Source organism: Hyperoodon ampullatus (genome assembly GCF_949752795.1).
Source record: "Hyperoodon ampullatus genome assembly, chromosome: 14".
Taxonomy (NCBI): Eukaryota; Metazoa; Chordata; class Mammalia; order Artiodactyla; family Ziphiidae; genus Hyperoodon; species Hyperoodon ampullatus.
This window is the reverse complement of record NC_136927.1, coordinates 23,009,748-23,023,515: the sequence shown is the minus strand read 5'-3', so window position 1 is coordinate 23,023,515 and position 13,768 is coordinate 23,009,748. Positions and strand designations below refer to the sequence as shown.

The 13,768-nt window shown below is 54.6% G+C and overlaps 1 protein-coding gene across 1 annotated transcript in view; it reads right to left on the bottom strand.

The window, feature by feature from the left end:
- Positions 1-3,603: 3,603 nt before the first annotated feature.
- The window catches only part of CRAMP1 (cramped chromatin regulator homolog 1), a gene marked incomplete at its 3' end in the record, with an annotated part of 56,041 nt that continues 45,876 nt past the window's right edge, over positions 3,604-13,768 (bottom strand). The window contains exons 11-20 of the mRNA XM_079720008.1: positions 13,064-13,245; positions 12,902-12,976; positions 10,445-10,526; positions 9,450-9,554; positions 9,154-9,332; positions 8,334-8,396; positions 7,597-7,828; positions 6,643-6,807; positions 5,556-5,701; positions 3,604-3,768 (exon numbers count right to left, since the gene is read on the bottom strand). Coding sequence (XP_079576134.1) covers positions 3,604-3,768; positions 5,556-5,701; positions 6,643-6,807; positions 7,597-7,828; positions 8,334-8,396; positions 9,154-9,332; positions 9,450-9,554; positions 10,445-10,526; positions 12,902-12,976; positions 13,064-13,245 — 1,394 coding nt within the window. The remainder of the gene's footprint in view (positions 3,769-5,555; positions 5,702-6,642; positions 6,808-7,596; positions 7,829-8,333; positions 8,397-9,153; positions 9,333-9,449; positions 9,555-10,444; positions 10,527-12,901; positions 12,977-13,063; positions 13,246-13,768) is intronic.

Sequence of the window (13,768 nt, the reverse complement as noted above, 5' to 3'; positions counted from 1 at the left end):
CAAAAAATAATCAGGAAGGACAGGCATTCTGCTTTATACATACACTGTATATGTATATTTATAACTTATAAAACAAATTCACATCTCAAACAAGCCGAAAACCTTAGATGATATGGCTTAACGATTATTATAAAAAACAGCAATAAGTTCTGCTGCCCAGAAGCTCTAGAGCCGGTTATCCTGTTACAGAACAAAGGGCATGGGCTACTGTAGTGCTTCCAAGACTTAGCTCACCTAACACGACTTACAAGTTACTGTAGGATTAGGAGAGTTTTGACAAGTCAGGAAAGGTTTGCTGTGGGTTTCTTTCTTTTTTTCTTAAGACAAAGTGCCATATTACCTCCTAAATGCATCTGACAGATCTCAATGTTAAAAGAAAAAGAAAAAGCAACTGCTGTTTCCCTCCTCCAGTTGTTTCAAGTGTCTTTTATTCTATGACTGTTCTTTGCACATGTTTGGATTCAATGGTATGATCTAGTTAAAGATGCTATTAAACTGAAAAGACACCACCAGTAATGAGGCTATGGTACAGAATGCTAGAGAATGGGACTGAGGTGGGAAAGCAAGTGGATCAACCGATGAAATGGTTCCAAATACCCCCACTCCCTGAGCAAGTACCCTACGCCCAGAACACACAGAGGGATGAGAAAAATGCCATCACGAACCTTATGTGGAATCATGAACTTCAACCTGCTTCTGCACCTTCTGAAGAATGGAATGCTCATCACTGGATATTCACAATGAAGAATCAAGGCAAAAACAACTCCCTTGAGACCGAAGATATTCAGTCTCAATCTTTAGAAGAGATGAATCAGCAAAAAGATCCCTGACAACGTTAGAGTGACTAGGGGAAGATTTTTCTGAGAAACTGGCCTGGTCTTAATCACAACATGCTCAAATGCACAAAGGAAGCCACAGGTGTATACTGACACTACCACAACTTCCGCTGGAAGGGCAGAGGGAGACGCAGAAGTGGGAGGCGTCTCTGCTTGGGTCTTTTGAAAAATTCTAGCCTTTAACATAACAGTTGCTTATTTTCATACATATATAATCATTTAGGCTGGGAGAAAAGGCATCCATCATTTTAATGCTACAGATGACACCATTTTTCCTTAATATGGCAGGCAAATGCTTATACCTGTCTGGTTGCTAGAGAAGCAGGTTTCTCTGAAATCATGTCAGCTTTATTACAGGTGAGAAGAGTCAGTCCACTCTCCTCTGCAACTCACCTCCCCACTGGATGACACTGGCCAGTCAGCTACTCCCAAATGGAGTCTGTGTGGGAGACCCAAGAGGGAGGTGCTGCTGAATAAAGGGCCGACAAAGTCTTATCCAGATCTCCAGAGTTTTCCTCCTGCTGGACGTCCACCAGGTGACAGGTGCCAACCTACCGACCAGACTACTGTGGGGTGTCCCCTGATGGATAAGCAGCTCGGGATCGCTACTGTCCCTGGCACAGTGCCCACTGCCATTGGGCACTGCCCCCAGCATTGATGCGGTAATGCTACTTGGCATCTCTGGTACCAGACAGTGGGAATACAAGAAAGCTGGCAGTGGCCTAACCTTGGCCTGATCCACTGTGGATCTAACCGGGTCGGATGCCCAGAGACAGACCTACTGATCTTGTTTGGCTCAATAAGGTGCTAATTTCAGAAAGCTGATACATTGATCACAAAACACAAGCTAGTTTAAAGAGACTCTGGACTCAGATACTGCTGTCTATCTCTCTTAAAGTGGTACCACATCCCTTTCTTTCAGACCTCCAGAGCTTTGGGACTGTTTTCTCAAGAGCCCAGGAGGGCTGCCCACACAGGTTTTTCTTAGTGATGTTTGTACCTAAATCCAGATCTGAAAGAGGGAGGCCACATGACAGGCAAGAGCTCTGAAGAAAGCTGGAGAGGAAGGAAGGAAGCTACCGCCTGGAAGCCACTGTCCTGCTTCTTCTGCGGCTTGGAGGGGACAACCCGGCCTGCAGCTTGGAGCAGCCGACCGTGCTGGGGAGGCAGCAGGATCAAGAGCGGCCCCTCTGCTTGTACTCACGAAGAACCTTCCCCTCTCCTTGCACACTGGCTCATCTCTTCGTGGGGGGTGGGGGCGGGTGGGTAGGGGGAGGAACCAGAGGAGAGGGCCCAGCTGGCCTCGAAGGCTGCCGGTCCACAGTGAGCTGGGAGAGAGGCAAGGTGATGAACACTAACGGTAGTGGGCTGGGGCGGATTCAAGAAGCCACACTGACTGCAGCTGCCAGGCGGGGGTAAGCAGCAGGTGGGGTGGTGCCCCAACACCACAGCACTGGTGCCCAGCCACACGGGGTGTGCCTGGATGGTGGTTTGTGTGTTTGGCCCCGCAAGGCTGAGAAGGCAGAGGGGCTGTGTTAACTCCATTCTGGGGAAAGACTGGATGTTGCACTACCCGAGATGGTGACGGCTGGTCATCCGAGGAGGCTCAAGGAGCACACCAGAGGGATATAGGTTCAGCGCACCCTGACTGCGCGTGATGTCTGACCCTTGCCTGGATTCCCTGAACAGGAGGAAGAGAAACAGGAGACCATGAGGCAGAAATACAAGCAAGGGATTATACATATGCATTGGGGCATACTCTGCACTAATGCCAAGGAAAAGAAGAGAGAACTTTCCCTGCAAATGGCATCTGTCCAAAATGCTAGGCAGGAACATGTTAGAAGTTCAAGATCATCAGGAAAGTCTTATCTGTAGTCAAATGAGTGCTTGGGGATTACCCTAATAGAGAGAAATAATATCTCAGATCACCGAGAAGAAACATGCAGATAGACGCAGGGAAGAAACCAACTAAACAGGAACCCTGTTCTTTCTCTCCAATGTCTCCTAATTCTCAAAATACGAGAAAAACATTTTCCGACCAGCTTAGCGGGATTTTTTTAAAAGTCCACACAACCCGCCTAAGACATGATTCTTTTCTCCCTTCCTGTTGAGTCAGTCAGAACAAAAGCTCCAGATGAGGAAGCACTAGGCCATGGTCAGGATTTCTGGGGAGGTGGCACCAGTTGCGCTGCCCCAGGACCCTCCCACTGCCCCGTGATTGGAGTGTCCTCTGCAGTGTCCGCTGTCTCAGGTCATGCCCAGCTGTCCTCCCTGTCCTCGCACTGCAGAGGGAAAAACCGGAGCAGAGAGTGGGTTTGGCGCAAAGAAGGCAGCAGTGCCCTGGAGCCTCCCTGCAGAGAGCGGGAGGCCATAACAACAGCCAGGCCCACCACTCCTTCCTCTCAGAAAGAAAACGCCCTGGAACGTCTGACACAATGACCGAGGCAGAAGCGTGGGTACCGTGCAGACACTAACACACGCTCCTGGCAGGGGATGGGTCCGACGCCAGGGCCATATCTGACACTGGCCTTGCCGAGGACGCTCCCTCATTGCCTGGCCACCACTGCCTCGGCCTGCTGGGACATGGCTGTCTGTATGTTGCCCGTTCTGGGTGCAGAGGTGCCTCTGTTCAGACTGTCTCCTGGGAGTCTGGGCTTGATTTATGTTTTCTCTCTTCTAAAGAGGGCTACCCCTATGACGTTCGAGGACCACCAACCCTGTAAGCTGTCCTCCGCAGCCTCCAGGCTGCCCCAGCCATGAGGCACAGTCACTGGGACAGGTCACCGACCGGGGGGCCACCTCCACCGCCATCAAACAGAACCTCTCGGCGGCCAGGCTCAGCGATGGACAGCTCTTGGGCCAGATCATTGAACCGGGATATGTAATCGATGCTGTTTTCGTTCATCATGCACACCAGCTGGGAATCCACAACCTGTGGGAGAGGACAAGGTAGACAAGTGAGCAGGCAGCTGGCCACCACGCCCGGACTTAAGTGAAACTCCCTCTACAATGAGGGTGAGAGTCCCCCGGCAGCCACATCACAGCGGCTCCCGCACTCCAGGGACAACCTCAGAATCACCTCCATCACTGCGAACACTCGCTCTGTGGACAAGTATGCACTGTGAGCCCGGCCGCCCAGCTGTCGGGTCAGAGTGGTGGGTCCCCGGGGAGGACGGCCAATGGACAGAGAGGCAGAGGGAAGGCAGCAGAACTAGGGACTGTGGGGTGGCCTGAAGGAGACAGAAGCGGAGGAGGGAGTTTGCCACGGGCTTGCGTGTCAGAGGAGGCCTTTCTGAGGCGGGGTGTGAGCAGAACTGTGGGAGCAAGTCATGTAAAGACACGAGGGAAGCACATTCCCATGAGAAGAAACAGCAGGTGCAAAGGCCCTAAGGTGGGAACAGCCGGCTGTTCAAGAAACAAGAAAGATGGTGGACGTGACAGTGAGTAAGGCAGAGTAGAGACCAGAGTGTGCACAGTGGGGCCTCACGCATCAGGACTGTCCTGTGGGCAGAGCCAGGGAGTTTACTGTCTCCTCCCGCGCTGGACCGGACTGTCGGCCTCATGAGGATGGGGCCTTTAATTTGTCCATTCTGGGCCTGTAGCAGTGCCCGGCATCTAGTAGGCCCTCAATTAATATTCATTAACAAACTGCTTGATATAATGAACACATACAAATGAGAAGCCTTCGGAAAATTCTGAGTAGAGCACAGGATGAACTGAACTTTAAACTTTTTACTACAAAAAATTTCAAAAAAACTGAAATTTGTTTTCAAAATCCCCTCGGATCTCGAGATTCACGTCCAGACACCGAGAAGCTGAGGCATCCTGGGAAGCAGCTGTATGAGCTTTGCTTGATCCAGGTTCCCCCCGAGTATTGACTATGAAATGCTCGAGGGCCCCTCACAAGTGCCTCGACAGCCCAGGGAGCCCATGTTGGGGAGATGCTGCTCTAGGACTTTGGCAATGAGCTGGGGGCTGGCCAGGGGCATTCTAGACTTAGGTTCTCCCCTCAGCACAGCCTCTGTCTAAACTCCTACAGTACCTGTTACTTCATGCCTGGAGTCTTAGTTAAATGTACCCGTCTTCACTCCCTCAGCCCTACTTGCCTACAGACACCACTCAAACCTAGTGGGATGGAGGCCTGGGTGGTTGTGTGAGGCAGCGGCCTGGACAAAGAAAAGAGGGATGCTGCATTCCAGGCAGAACATGGGGGTGACACACTGCCACAGCATGATTCCCGGGTCATCACGTGATCGCAGAGGAGCCTCTGCAGAAGCCCTCCCCCCATTCAGAAGGTCAGCCACAAGCAACGACACCAAGGTGCTGCTCAAGGGTCCCCCTGTCAGGTGGCAGCAACGATGGCACCGCCACTACTGCCTCTTCTCCTCCGCAGATCAGGAGACTGAGCAGGGGGACACAGAGTCCCTGCCCGAGGTCACACAGCTGGTGGAGGACACACAAGACCCAGAGCTGCCTTCAGAGCCCTGGGCTCAGCCATGACTCAGGGTCTGTCACCTGCCGCCAGCGGGACAAATGCCGGCCCAGCACTGGCAGAGATTCCCTCTCAGGAGCAGTCAGAGGCTGGGCTCTGTCCATGACAGCTCCTGACGTGTAAGCCTTGGTGAGCAGTTCTGAGTAACCACACAGGTCTGCCGGAGGGTCTGGCAGCTCTGGGATGGAGGCTGGCACCCAGGCTTGGGGGGAAGGTCGTGTGCTTACCTCGGCGACATCAGCCAGGGACCGGGACACAAACGAGTCGCGAGAGTTGCCATCCAGCAGGCTGGGGCCCAGAAGGGAGGTGCCGCTGTTGGTCCCGACGGGGGTTGGCAGCATCTTTCGGCTCTTCTCTGGGGAGATGAAGCTCGCTGCAGAGAGGAAGGAGAGGCCCTGAGCCGGCTAGGCCTGGACTGGTCCAGGGAGGCCTGGCCGGGCCCTGCGGGCATCTCGCTGCTCGCATGGGCACGGTGCTCCAGATGGAGGCATCAGGCCACACCTGCCTTTCCTCCCATCGTGAGCCTTGGACAGTCCCCTGCAGCCCGGGAAAGTCTACCTCATTTTTCTAGGGGCCCCACAGTGTTCCACTGTCTGGCTACCTCAGTGTAAGGTTGTTTCCAATTTCTCATGATTTCTGTTCGACTTTGCAGAGTCTGCACTGCTCTCTGTGACTTTCTGAGCACGCAATGCGCATTGGGGGCTGGCTCCCCTGCACCACCCAGACCAGAGCCCCGGCTTGTTCGGGGCCGTCAGGTGTGGTGCTCCCACATGGTACTGACCCAGTTGGTCAGCAAACAGCACGCTCCACGCCAGGGTGCACACCCTGGCTGCTCCCTACAAATGCAAAGTGCACGGACCCCAGATGTGCCTCAGAAGCTCCTCTGTGCAGGAAACTGAAGCTGGTGCGTCTTTCCCTAATAGCCCCTTCCTGTCCCACAGGCACCGGTGGTGACGAGGATGAACACATCCTGTGAAGGCTCCCATCTGTCATTGCCATGCCACCATAGAACAGAAGGAGGGGAGCAAAGAGGGCGCAACATGCCGGCTCCTTCCACCCTGCCCTTGGCAGTGAGCCTGGGCGGAGGGGCACAAGGGACTGACCGCAGGATGGACGTGGCTGTGGTTACGGGGTTTACACATCTGCCAAAGCCTAGTGACCTGCACACTGGGGCCTGGGCACTTTCCCACATGTAACTGATGCAGAAAAAAACCCTAAATACCAAGGAACAGCCCTGGAGGGGCTCTCCGCCAGGAGCGTGGAGAGTCCAGACTCTGGCTCTGCTCGTTCCGGCTGCCCTCCACAGCGACTCACCGAACAAGCTGCTGAGTGAGGAGTCCGTGGGGTCGCTGGGGCACCACTGGGGGTCGTGGGTCGGGGAGGCGATCCAGTCTGGCTGGGGGCTGCTGGATGGGGAGGGGAGACTCTTGGAACTGTCACTGCCGTTCAGTTTTGCTGGAGAAAGAGGGACTCCTTCACCTGTCAACCAAAATCTGGGGTCAGAGCCGGCATGTGGGGTGAACAGCCCCACTTCCCCCACCTGCCACCAAGGCCACGGAGTGGCGTGGCATGCGCTGCTGAACTGGGAGGCCCAGGACCTCACTGGGCCCCCCAACAGCAGGGACCCGTGCCCATCTTCAGAGAATGACACTGGCCACAGTGGATGGAGACAGGCCCTGTGCTGAGGGCGTCACCTACACCCTCTCCTGCTGCTGACGACAGCCCTGCAAGATGTCCGTGGCTCCCAACACACTGCTAAGGAGAACAGGCTCTAATGAGCCGGTGACCAGCCCACGGCCACACGCTGCCAGCTATTAGCTCAATCCACGGCCTGAACTCTACCAGCTGACGCCCACCATACCGCTGCCCCACAGCACCGTCCCCACAGGCTGGGGGAGCCAAGGCCCACAGGTACCAGTCCAACCCCTCCTAAAACCCACAACCCCACAGGCGTGCTACCCAGGTTCAGAACTGACAAGGAGACGGCCCTGCCTGATCCCCAGGCTGGAGATGCCTCGTGGGCCCGCTTTATCTCCCAAGGCCAGGTGCAGCCCCGCCAGACCACGAACAGGCTCAGGTCCTCTACAGGCCTTGTCCGCCTGTGCTGCCCCTGCCAAGGCTGGGCAGTGCCTTGTAGGTGCAGAGGCTCAACGCTCAGGACAGCTAGACAGCAAGGTGCCTGGAGGCTGGCAAACACTCAGGTGGGAGGTCAAGGCCCCTGGGAGAACTGACTCCAGGAGGGCTGTGCAGAGGCACCCTGCTCCTTACTGTACTGGCCGGAGCTGATGGCGATCTCGATGATGGAGTCACTGATCTGCGTGGCGGGCTCTCCCTGCGAGAGCACGTCCTCGGGCGGGCCGGGCAGGGAGATGTCCAGCAGAGCAGAGACGTTGGGCGGAGAGAGCCGGGTGCTGGAGGCCTCCGACGAGGCCAACGGTGTGGAGAGCCCATTGTGGAGAGGAGCCTTGGACAGCTCGGATAAGGAGAGAACGGGCGAGTTCTGCGGAGACAGATACTGTTGAGACACGACAGAGCAGACAGTCCATATCAAACAATGAAAAAGCAACCTTGGTCCTGCACAGCAGTGACTGAGTGACGGGGACACCAACAGAGAGGCAGTGACCCGAGCGGTCACTCATCCTTCCAGCGAGAAACACACTCAGGGAACTTCCTTCTCCTGAAACCCTCGAGGGATAGCACACTTGCGAGGCCGGGCCGAGGTGGCCTGGATCTGCTTCCACCCCCAGCTAACAACCTCCTCCTACCCGGCCCAGAAAACTCAGTCCTTCCAGAACTGTGTCTCAATCAGCCAGCCCGAGAGGGGAGAAGGGAAGCCTGAGATGGGAGCCGCGTGTGCACCAAGGAGGCAAAGTGTGGGGAAGGACGGCCGCTGGGCATCGTGAGGAGGAAGCCCGGGCCCATGAGCAGGACCACGAGGGTGGGGTCCAGCGCTGGACGAAGTCCTGGGGCAGCTACTTTGCTCAGCAGCCAACAGCACACTCTACCTGGAAACCGTCTGCCACCGTCTCCTGCCTCGAGGGGACACTGATGAACGGGTCGTTCGTGCCCTACGAGAACACCAGGAATATGCCAGTGAGAGCTGGCCCGGCACCTGGCTCCTGAGGAGAGCCGTCCACCCCACGGCTCCTAACAGGCAGGAGCACGGGGGTGTAGGCTGGAGAGCTCTCCCTGGGAGCACAGGAAAGCCCACCGCTCTCAGAAGGTGCGCCCTCACGTCCCCAAACTTGAGACCATTTGTCAATTCACAGTCAACTCCAGTCCTAGCAAGAGGTTGACCTCAGGGTCCTCAGGCAGGGCTGGGCTCTGCAGTCCTAAGTGGCCGCCTGCCTTGCCCACCTCAGGCAGCCCTCAAACAGGTGGGGGAACCGGAGGAGCTGGAGTGCCGGCGGGGCTGCAGAGCAGGGCCCGCTGAGGCAGCACCCAAGTAGCAGGGAGTCAGGGGTGGACTGACAGCCAACTTGGTGACATTGCTGCTCAGGCCGGCTACCTTCGCTGCAGGCAGACCTCCTGTTCAGGCCGGCTACCTTCACTGCAGGCAGACCTCCATGCCCGTCTTAGTTGAGGATTCCTTGGGTCACATGGCAAGCCCACCCCACCCGCTGTGCCACATAGTCTCACTCAGGCTGAGACTTTCCTGTTCAGTGACGCTCCTCTTGCTCAGCAGGCCCGTCCCCTCTAGAGGCAGAGCTGGAGTCCAGCACGACCTCAGCTCATGGCCTTGGCTTTCAAACCAGGACTGGAGATTGACCATCCCATCCCAGAAGCTGGTGGCCATCTCAGAGAAGCCCTTCTAAACACACTCACCCCTACAGCGGGGATGGGGTCTCCATTCTGGTGGGTGCCCGTGGAGTCCTGCCCCGAGACAGTCACCGTCACCTCATCTGAAGACAGCGGGGAGATGCCAGACAAGCCATCGGCATCCAGGACGGGGAGGGGGCTCCCAGGGATGATGCCGGCGCTTTTAGCTGCTAAGTCGATAGCGCCTGGCAACAGAAGCAACGTGCAAGTCTTTGTCTCCTGACGTCCTGAAACGCGCCCCAGAGGGGACAGCCCATGTGCAGGCCTCATTTTCATGCCAGGGCAGAGTCGCAGAGACTTACTGGCCAGGTGGCCTGGGGCCTGGGGTGGCAGGACCTTGGGCACAATCGGCCGGGACAGAGCCGCTTTGGTCAGGGAGGACTGAATGGGCCGGAAGGAGCCTCTCCCTGTGAGGACGAGAGTGGAAGCAGACGTGTCAGGCACACGAGCTGATGGCCTCTTGCCACACGGCGGGGGCTGCACGAGCTCCCCTTCATGGCCACCGTCCGGATCATGGAAGCCGAGCTGGAAACCACCAAACGTCCCAACACTTGCTAACTTGGGGAAGTCAATTGTCACACAGGGCCCTGGTGGGGAGAAAGCACTGTCGCCCATGACAGCGGCACCACTGCGCTTCCTGAGGGCTGCTGAATGGCTGCGGTCACTACTGTCAGCCCACGGGAACAGCCCTTTAAGGGTCTGTCACACCTGAGCTGAGCTACAGGCTCCTCTGAGGGGGTCAGAGAACCAGACTAGGATCGAGGTGCTGCCTCTGCAACCTGGCTCCTTCCTGGCAGGCTTTCTGCCATTGAAAAGTAGGTGTGAGAATGAGCAACTGTCTGGGTCTTGTGAAAATCAAGACCGATAAACAGGTAAGTCATGGAATGTGTGTTTCACTGAAGGAGTCTCACTGTATAAGATTTACTGCAAAGAGCGAGGGCCTCACTGAGCTTACAGACCAATGAAAGCATGAGTCGCACACCCTAAGGACACATCTGTCCCATAAAATGCCTGACAAGAAGACGTCATGGATGGGGTGGACCACAGACCCTTCTCTAAACTGAACCAAGCGGAGCACCCCAACCAGGGCCGTCTGAGCCCACCTTGGGAGGAAGCTGCCTGTGGACCACCAGTCAGGAGTCCACGCCTGCCTGCACCGCTGCCCATGTTGATAGAACGGACCCAGGAAGGCTTGAAATGTCACTCAAAGGGCCACAGGAACAAATGCCTGCAATTCCCAAAGACGGGGCCACGCAGCTAAGGAGCGAAAGCTTCCCTGAGAAGCCCCGGCACTTACCAGTTATGGAAGAATTCGACAGGATGGAGAAGGAACAGACATTGTGGGACTGGTTTTCAGACGGTCTAGGAAGCAGTGTTCTCTGTGGAGGGAAAACTGGCAATATTAGGTGATGGAAAGACCCCAATACCGAAAATCACCCAGGAAACTAGTGCTAGATTGTAAAGGAATGTTCTAGAGAAGAGGGAGCTGAGTGTAACCAGATGGGAGTTCTGGTTCTAGAGTTGCTGATACAAGGGCTTCCAAGACAGTCTGAGGATGGCTGTGCTCTGTAGACCCCAGACCCCTAAACACTGGGTCCTCTCTGAAAAGAACCCAGGGAATTGAAGCTCCCCAGGGAAAACTGGGGGAATGTCAGAACAATCCACCTTTTATCTAGAACATCTGGATTTGGCTGGAATGCAACTAGTCCTATAAATATTTATAACCATTCGATGTGGACTGTTATGAGATACCCCCTCGTCTGGGTGAAGAAAATCAAGTTGCCGCCCGTATCGCAGGGGGCCAAGGCCATGCGGCCCTCCACCCCATCCACGGTCTGGTGCCCGCTCCTCCCTGTCACACGCCCAGGGCTCCCATGTATGAACCATCAGGTCCCAATGTGCTCAGGGCACCTTCATGGTATGACGACTACCACCTAAGACGAAATGGAGTTCACTGCTGACACTGTTAGCTGTTGAGGTGAAACACTGACAGAAAGCATCTCTCAGGCAGGAAGTATCCAGAGGCACTGCAGCTCTGGGCGCACAGCTGGGTTCTTGCCCCACTGGGGCTCCCCAAGGGTCTGCCAGGTGCCGCAAGGCAGCAGGGTGACTGTACACGAGGTGACAGGCCCTGGTGTCCCCTGTCAGCCTCACGCCTCTTTGAAAGAGCCAGGTGGGAAATCCTTTAGGCTCTGGGCCTCGCGGTCTCTGTCACAGCTACTCAAGTCCACCCCGGTGGTGTGAAAGCAGCCAGGGACAGCAGGGAAATGAAGTACCGTGGCCACATGCCCATGAAACTTTTTATAAAAACAGTAAGTGAAAGAACCACATATGAAGTGTGATTCCATTTATGTGAAATTATGCGATCCCTAGAGACAGGAAGTGGCTCAAGGGCTGGGGAAGGGGCGGTACAGGTAACGGGCCGGGCTTCTGTTTGGAGTGATGACACGGCGGTGGGGGCTGCACACCCCTGTGAATATACTAAAAACCCTGAACTGTACGCTTTAAACAGGTAGGCTTCATGGTATGTGAATTATATATCAATAAAGCTGTTTACAAACAAAACAACAACAGGCAGCTGAGGGCACCCTGGCTGTGACCCTGGGCCGTGGGGTATCCTCTCAGCCAGGGAGTGTGCTCCCATGCCCAGGGCAGAGGGTTAATGTATTTAACCAAATATACCAAAATTAAATGCCCTAACGTTGAATTAGCCTGCACAAAAAAACCCGTGGGACTTGGAATAAATTTTCCTTCCTGAGATCTGTCATGCAATCTCTCATTTCTAAATAAATTACTTCCGGGCTTCCCTGGTGGCGCAGTGGTTGAGAATCTGCCTGCCGATGCAGGGGACACGGGTTCGAGCCCTGGTCTGGGAGGATCCCACATGCCGCGGAGCAACTGGGCCCATGAGCCACAACTACTGATCCTGCGCATCTGGAGCCTGTGCTCCCCAACAAGAGAGGTCGCGACAGTGAGAGTCCCGCGCACCGCGATGAAGAGTGGCCACTGCTCGCCGCAACTAGAGAAAGCCCTCGCACAGAAACAAAGACCCACACAGCCAAAAATAAAAATAAATAATAAATTAATTAATTAATTTAAAATAAATAAATAAATAAATAAATAAATAAATAAATAAATTACTTCCAAGAGAGGAAGAGATTTCTGAGTCTAACAAAAGGAGACCTATGCATTAATTCAAAAACATTCATAAATTTCCAGGCCCATAGTTATTTCAGAATTTCAGCTTCACCTCTGTTATCTTTTTACCTCCAAATAAAAATGCCCTCTTTCTCCTGTGCCTCTCATCCCTGGATCACCCCTCTGGGTCTGCAGGTGGCATCCATGGGTCCTCCCAGAGTTCATTACCAGCTTGGGAGAGGTCTGGCCTCTGGCCAATCCATATACCTTGCCAACTGCTTCCATTTACTACATACTTATAAATAGATGTTCTGAGAGTCCTCACATATATTCCTATCTGGGACATCCTTGGAACCCAAATCCCAAGAACTTTCTGTCTTTTTTGCAAGCGGTTTTCATGCTGTACCAAGATTACCTTTATTTTCAGGTACAGTTAGGGTCACTGTTACTACTTTATCCTGTTAAGAAGAAGAAAAGAAGGGGCAGGGATTCTCCCCACTTCACATGAAAACCTGAGACACAGGAGGACACAAGCGTGTCCTGGGCAGCTCAGCCGGTGGGAGGGAGAGGCCAGCCTTTGAGGCCAGGCACACGCAGACGTGGATGGGCTCCTAACCTGGACCACCAACGGCTTCCGCAGGTGCCGGTTCCGCAGCTTCCTGGGCTTTGGCAGGAAGAAATCCGACTGCATCTGTGAGGAAGACAGTACTGACCCTGAGAGTGTTTTCTCCACACACACGGGGCAGCCCAGCAGCAGGGAGGCGTGGGCCCCACTTACGCTGATGGAGTTCAGATGCTGACGGAACGTCAATTCTGTTTCCTTGTTGGGAGAGAAGAGCTTCCCGTGTCGGCTGTTGGGTGGCAACGTTGTCGGGACGGCAAAAAGGCCACCATCTGAGTCACCGCTTCCGGCACTGGAGGGACCGGCCACCAAGAGGGGCCTCGGGGGGTTTCTCAAACCTAGGGAAGGAGAAGGGAGAACAGATACAATGGCACTCACCCAGCAACGCCTCCAGCATGGGAGGGGTTCCACCGGGAGGAAAATCAGAAAGGAATCCTTGACAACCTCTCTGGTGTCCTTAAAGGGAATTTCCTATATCTCAGTGCTGTAAAAACCTGCTTTTCTCCCTTTCTCCCTGAAATTCTAGTTCCCACCATGTAAGCAGATCAGAGCTTTCCTTGATCTCTGATCTCAGTGGGAAGGGCAGATTCACCTTCAAAGACTTTTCAGAGCTAGAAGAACCTTCCAGATCATCTAGTGCAGACCAGAGGTCAGTAAATGTTCTCTGGACATGGACAGACAACAAAAGTCAGACTCGAGGGCCTCAGAGTCTCTGTTGAACTCAGCTCTACGGCTGCAGCACAAAGGCAGCCACGTGAGCCAGTGGATGTGGCCATGTGCCAATAAAACTTCATTTACAACAAGCAGGCTGTGGACCACGGTCTGCTGATCCTTGGTCTAAATCTCTAATTATACAGAAAA